General features: G+C 29.7%; 1 protein-coding gene across 1 annotated transcript; it reads right to left on the reverse strand.

The window, feature by feature from the left end:
- Positions 1-2,282: 2,282 nt before the first annotated feature.
- Positions 2,283-6,236, reverse strand: LOC107949184 (phosphate transporter PHO1 homolog 9). Its single transcript, XM_016883913.2, has 13 exons — positions 5,620-6,236; positions 5,234-5,525; positions 5,058-5,106; positions 4,903-4,974; positions 4,675-4,804; positions 4,400-4,520; positions 4,023-4,281; positions 3,834-3,938; positions 3,668-3,712; positions 3,427-3,576; positions 2,842-3,126; positions 2,568-2,707; positions 2,283-2,488 (listed from the first exon to the last, which is right to left on the reverse strand). Exons 1-13 carry the CDS (start codon positions 6,197-6,199, stop codon positions 2,389-2,391), a joined length of 2,328 nt encoding a protein of 775 aa, XP_016739402.1. The 5' UTR covers positions 6,200-6,236; the 3' UTR covers positions 2,283-2,388.
- Positions 6,237-7,452: the final 1,216 nt, after the last annotated feature.

The following is a 7,452-nucleotide window of genomic DNA, read 5'->3' on the forward strand; positions in this document are numbered from 1 at the left end:
AGCTTTTTTGAATTTTTTTTAATTAATTGTTTAATATGCTTTTTAGAAAACATGTGAAAATATGGGAACTTGTTCGCCATTATGTTTTGTGAACTGTTTTGGTCTTAATTTAAAGGGTTGCACAAGATTTCTTTGTGTTTGCAGTAGCTTCTTACATTCTATGTAATATGGAGCAAGTCAAGGAATATGTTTCTTACTGTTTCTTTTCATGCATTACTTGTATTAACATTTGTAGAAACTAAGTAATGCAAAATAAAATTTTATAACCATTTTTACTTTTTCTTGACATTCATGTACTATTAAATTTCTGTTCATTTAATTTCTAGAACTTTGTAAGCAATTAGGACATCCCAACTCAATTCATAACCATGGTTACCAATTATGCAAAGATTCCAACTAATTCCATTACAATTCATAAAATCTGACAACCACATAAAACATCCAAATTAAAATAATTAGAATTTATAACATTGGTTACCAATTAGAATTACAACATTCAATCTAATATCAATACTAATAATGACAGTCAATAAGACAAAGAACATCCAAACTAGTTCTATGATAACTCATAACAACATATATTGACATTGATCTTACAAACTAAATGACAAATAAATAATAATAATTCATGACACAAAGAAAGCAACTTTATAAAACAATGCTTCTTTATTACTCTTTGCCACCATTAGCTTTTAAGTCTTTAACGTGTTTTTTTGATTGTCAACCTTCTTCAACAAACTTTGGAGTTCATTCAATTTCAAAATTTTCTTCAACTCAGTGTTCTAAATACGAGTTTCTTGATTTTCACTGAATTCATCAACTACAACATTCTCATGCCTTTCATCCTTTTCTAGCCCTTGAAAAAAAAAGCACAACCTTTCCGCTACATAAAATAAAAATCAAACACGAAAAAACTCTAATAGAACCCCATCAACCCAAATAACATTTCTATTCGCATTCATGTCTAAATAATTGATTTCAAAGGAATTAACAATCTAAATGTTTTTGAAATTTGCAATAAAATTATAATTAAAAAATTCAACTCATTTAAAAACCCAATGGTATTGTCAAATTAAAATCCAAATAAACACTAAATACCTCTTTATAGTTTGAACAACCATAGTTTCTCCCCCTTTACTCCAAGGCATATTGGAAGTACAAATTGGTGCCCTCAAATGGCAGTAATAATAAACATTGCTTGAGCTTCTAAAAATTGACATTGTTCAAATCTTGTGAAATATTGTAGATTTTGATACATAAGAGATGAGTAGAGGAAATATGAAACAAAACTTGAAGAAAAAAGGTAATTATGTGTAGTTTAGATTGGATTATTTATTTTTACCCTATTTTTTAATTTATAAAATAAATATTTTATTTTATTTTTCATTTTTCAAGTATAATTAATGAAAAATACATTTTAATGACATGTCAAATTTTTATTGGTTGCAAGGGGTTTTTAAATGAAGATAACGAGTGAGGTTCATATTTGTTACGAAAATATAGTTTAGGTATTTGATTTGACCAAAAAAAAGTTTAGGTATCTAAATCAAATAAAGGATATAGTTTGAGGGCCAACTATTAAATTAAGCCATAAAAAATAATATTTTAGCAAGTATTTTCATTTAAAAATAGCAATTCGATTCTATCTAAAAAGTTGATGTAAAATTTGATTTTTTTTTATTATTTTAGTTTGAGGGTCAAATTTAACTAAAAAAAATAAGGGTCAAATTAACAAAAGATATAAATTAATGTTAAGGATTAAATCCATCATTATACCTTATCATTAAATCTATATAAGATATTATTTATTATAAAATATTATCTTATTATAAACCAAAATCCAATTGTAAGGAAAATGTTTCTATAATATTTTATAACAAATATATTTATATTGTATTTGTATCAATAAAAATTAATTTAAAAAATAATTTCATGAAAATTTGTCAAACAATACAAAATATTTTACATAAAATTATTTAAACATTAAAAATTATTAACTTTTTAAAAAAATCAATTTAATTTTCAAAAATAATTTTTTTTGGAAAAGTGTTTTTGTAAAACAAACCCATCCATCTATAATGCATTTTCTCAAATGGCTATTTGATGTTTATTTTCAATTTTATTGTGTTAAGAACTAACCATAATAAAAATTAACGTGTATGCTACACAAAGATTATATTGGTTCTACGTATCAACCAATTTTCTTTTCATAAATTTATAATCAGTCCTTGTACTTTACAATTTTGTAAATAAATTCAAAATAGTAAGATTTTTTATTATTATCTAAACTTACAATTTTTTTTTCTAAAATTAAAAACTTCAAAATTATTTTTTGATTAAATTTTGTTACATACTCTGGTATAAGTTCTCCTTTGGAGAAATTGCTTGTTACATGCTGTTGTCCCCATTGTGATCGTAGCAAAAAGGCAAGGGAACTGATTTGAATGCCCTGTATTTGCCCACATTGTTCAAATGCTCATTCTCCAACCTATCCAATTTCATATCATATATTTACCAAAAATAACCATGATAGTATCTAGTAAAAAGAGAAAGAGTTTAAAAAATACCTGAAGAAATTCCAAATTCCACGACGAATGATCTCCAAGGAAGCAACGACAGCAGTCAAGGCGGTCCCGTGAAGAAAAAGTACAGTTTGAATACCTAAAACTTGTTGCATCCAAACCAGTCTCAACACACAGTTCAACGCCTGCAATTTTACACCCTTTAGTTCCTTAACCTAATCTGATGTTCATTCAAGAGATGGTATTAAAATTGAAAATCCAACATCAAACAACCATGAACATATAGGTAGAAAGAGAAATTAGTGGGATGATTTCTTACCATGGCTAAAAAATAAACAACTTTGTGTGCTAAAACAAGCTTATCCCTAAGCCAAGGATTGCTTGATTTTCTTCTAAGAAGACCCCAATCGATGACAATGTCCCAATATGTATTAAAAATGGTTGCCATCCCAGAAGTTGCAGCCGCCAATACCAGCCATGCTGTTGTCTTCTGCTTTTGGAACTGATAAATTGTCCTAAGGGCAACCGCTGCTATGGTTGATAAGTATTTCAGGCCATTCACACCATGTGCTGCATCTTTTTCTTCCAATAAACGTCTAAGGCACTGCAAGATATGCACAACAAAGCTTTTAAACAAATGAATATGGTAATTTTACAATAGTACCATCCCATACTCGTGTTTCAATACATAAGATTTTATAAAAATACATACCGATCTTATAAGGTGTAAGTTGAATTTGAAATTTTATGGATTCAAGTTATTTTACCAACCTTAAATATGATCTTTTAAAACGATACAAAATATATGAAAATTATTAAAAAATTAAAAATACCCGTATGTAATATATACTCATAATCCATACAGATATTTTACATGCAATTTGAACTATGTGTCACCAATTACCTGAATGAAACGGAGCCAGTAAGGAACAATGGCTACAACAATGTAAAAAACTCTATAAACTTCACTGTCCTCACACTTGTTCGATCTCTCTCTAAAGTTTCCCCAAACATAGTAGCAAAGGTAGAACTCCAAACTTCTAAATGCTTGAACCTGCGCTTATATATGTATGTATAATGTGAATAGATATTGACAAGAAAACAAATTTAAGCAGGTTTCAGTAGTTACAGTAAAGTTATCGAACCTGGCTTGTAAGTTGATCTGCCAAGAAGAAATCAGGGAGGGTGACCTACATGGTCAAAACATAAAGATAATTTATATGTAAATTGGTCTCCGAACTATGCACTTTTTAACAATTTGATACCTAAATGGAAAGGGAAAAAAGGATCACAATTGAAAGTTGGAGGTACCTTGTAAAGAGGTGCACAAACACAGCGAAATGCACATCTGATAAGAAAGAATCGGCTTGAACGATATATGATATTGAAAGGACAGAATGCTATTGAAACCACAAGCTGAAATTCACAATAAGAAGAACCAGGTCATTTTTCAGTGAGAAAAAAGGAAAATATAGTAAATAAGTTATGTAAAAGACATACAATGAGGAGGAAGAGTGGGATTAATTCGGTTAAAGTTCGGAATGTTTGAGTGCGAGGGTCAATCTCTATATCCAAATGTGAGATGACAGCAGCTAATGTAAGCAAAGAAAGACCAGAAGTGAGGAGGAGGAGTTGTCGATATCCCAACTCGGTGCCTTGCTTGAAACCAAATATAAATGGAAAGTTAATTCGATAACGCTTCCAAAAGTATGTGTTTCCAGCGTACATGAGCATGTGCAGTGCTACGTAACCAAACAGGCTGCAAAGAATAGTGATGAAGCACAATCATCATTTTCATCACTCAAGTATTAATTACTCGTATTAGATGGCATGTAAGCTGGCTCAAATTGACGGGTTCTACATTCGAGTAACTGTACCTGTAAAGTGGAAAGATGTTGACCATATACTGATCACGTTCTACACTATTAAGAAGAGCTCTTGCATGTAAATTCACAATGATTGCCACTATTAGTGCAATGGAGCAACCTGAGAACAAGCCTGCATGTCAACACAAATTTGTTATGGAGACAGAAAAATCCCAATATAGTTTAACTCGGTTGCTTGTCCTTTAAAAAAAGAAATAGGATTCAAATCCCAACATTTAAAACTTATTTTTCCCATCTCATTTAGTGCCAAAAGAAAAAGTGTTTACCATATAAAAATGTAATTCTATGTCTTTCCCTTTTAGCTTGAGGTCTTAGCTTTTTCATTCCTTTTCTGCGATTTCCATTAGCAAAGTGTTTTGCATATGTATCCTCCACCCTTTCCATAAGTGTAGTAACCTGTCAAACATAAAACAAAAAAGAGCTAAGTTGGGTGGCAAAGGGGATGTAGTCGTACTTGAAAAGTCATATCCTTGTGCTACTTAACTATTTCTAACCTCATCAGAGCTGCCAAAGTAAGACTTGTCCACCATCTGTAAGTAAGCTTTTGATGCATTTCGAGATGTGATCTGCATGCTACCAGTTCGAATCAACCAACAATATTCTGATTTCATTTTATTTTTAACCCATAAAAAAGGTGACTTTCACTAACCTTGTCATATTTCTTCATGATCTTGGAAAATGCCAATTGATTCAGAAAGCTTATAAATCAAACAAATACAGATATGATTGTATATCAAATGCCCCACCAAAAAAATAAACAGATTTTAATTTACTTATTAAAAACAGAAAAAAAAAAAAAGAAACAGAGGAAGCCATTGAAATTACCAGTAGCTTTTCAAAAGTCTAAGCTTTCTGTAGAATTCAACAATAGCCCTTGTGATTTTCTCCTCAGCTGTCCTCAGTTCTTTCCTGCTGAATGATAAGTTTGATTTTGAACTTTTGATGACAGCTTTGAGTATTGATAATGGAGTTCCAACCTCAACATTGATCTTTACATGATCCAAAACCTCTAATGGAGCTGCCTTAAAACCCTCTTTCTTATTACCTTCCCCTCCATTGATTCCATCATTATCTTCCTTCTTTTTCTCTTCTTGGATAACATTCATCATTGACCATGCTACACACAACCAGAGTGCAACAACTTAAGAAAACTTGGAATCGGACTGCTTAGACAAAACCCAGATTTTTTTCCTGGTTTTCGGTTCACTTACCTTGATTTCCACCGTTAGTGGGATGATCAATTGATGATGAATTGGAAGAAAATCCATTAGGAACAAGGTTTACAACATCATTTTCTCCAATAACTGGATTATCAACCTTAATCCTAAGAGCAATCAAGGCATTCATTTGTTTACTCAACTCATCAGCTTCCACAATAACTTCTGCAACGTTCTTCTTGTAAAACTTGATAACCTTATTGAATTCATCATCAAGTCTCCTAAAGAAAACAAGTTCATGTTCAGCTCCTTCTTCATTTGACCTGAGAAACATGGTCTGGTAATCCCCTTCTCCGTCTCTTCCTTGCACTGCACTTACCAATATCACTTCATCTTCATTGTTATTCAATGTTGACTCTGGTCGAAACCGGCTTGTTAGTCCACTGAAAGCTCTGTAAAGTGATTCATTTCTCTTCAATTTTCCTTTTATTGTTGCTGCCATTGGAGACGGTACGTTGTTCAATTGCTTGAACCTTAAGATATCTTTCAGTATTGATTTCAGATTGCTGTAATCCACGTATGCTTCCTGCCATTCCTGCACCATTTGTGCTTCAAATTCTTTGCCAAACTTCATCTTCTTCCACCATAAATTAGAGAACCCCAAAGATTAAAACAAAGAAAATTGAGAATTGCAATGTGTTTATTCTTTTTCAATGATTTTGATGAGTTTTGAAGTTAAATACATAGAAACTTCAATTTGCAAACTATGTACTACACTCTTTCTTACTTGCATCCTTTATTAATGTGATGTCTTGCTGACCATTTCTCCTCCATAACCTCTATCAGTTAAAAGGTTATTAATGACGTAAAAGAGAATAGCAAAAAAAAAAAAAAGTCAAAAAAACATAAAATAAAAACAATTATATTGCTCAAAATAAAAAAAAATATGGGGACGATTGGATAAATTAACCTAAAATTTTGTTTAAAATAATTATTTAATGCACCACGTCAGTTTACCGTTACACCGTTAACGACAATTAATTATTCAGTGAGTAAAATGTTACAATGCGATAACTCAAGTGAATAAAACATAATATTACAAACATAAGTGACTAAAATATAACCTGATATAAACAAAAGTAACTATTTTAATAGTTTACTCTTTAATAACACTCTTTTATAATTATTTCATGGTGTCCAAACACGCTTTCTTAATTAAATTAACATAATTAATTTTTAAAAAATTATATTTATTATTTTGAATATTTTAATTAATTAAACTTTACAAGATATATATTTTAGGAATTACTTCAAATTCTTAAAAATACTTTTTTCCCAAACTTTATTACTAATAAATAAAAAAACCAAAGTTAAAAAAACTTTAACCAATAAAAATGAAATTATAAAAAAGAAAAAGAGTTATAGGACAGTGTTGGTAATGGAGGATAAATGTTTGGCCAAACTCTCTCGATAAAAGTCAATTTACATGGCAACAAAAGTAAGAGACTTTTTGCTCAAAAAAAAGTGAACGACTTGTAAAAAAAAAAATCAAAGTTTTATTTTTGGAACTGAAATTATTCCTTCAAATTTTAATATTTCAATATCATATGAAGAGAAAACAACTACAAACGCGTTTAAGAAAATTCCAAATTAATATTTCTTAGCATTTCACATATATTATTTTATTTTATTTTTCAATATTTTATTTCAAAATATTGGTATCCTGTGCTGAGAAAACAAAAAATCAGAATATTGGGATTTATTAAAAAAATCAGTTAATAACAAAAAAAATACTCAAAATTATATATAAACTTTAATTTAATATGTAATTTAATATATGAACTTTAATTTGTTGTTATTATATATACGAAAAATTAATTTTAATTT

The sequence above is a fragment of the Gossypium hirsutum genome, chromosome A05, assembly GCF_007990345.1.
Source record: "Gossypium hirsutum isolate 1008001.06 chromosome A05, Gossypium_hirsutum_v2.1, whole genome shotgun sequence".
NCBI classification, from domain to species: Eukaryota; Viridiplantae; Streptophyta; class Magnoliopsida; order Malvales; family Malvaceae; genus Gossypium; species Gossypium hirsutum.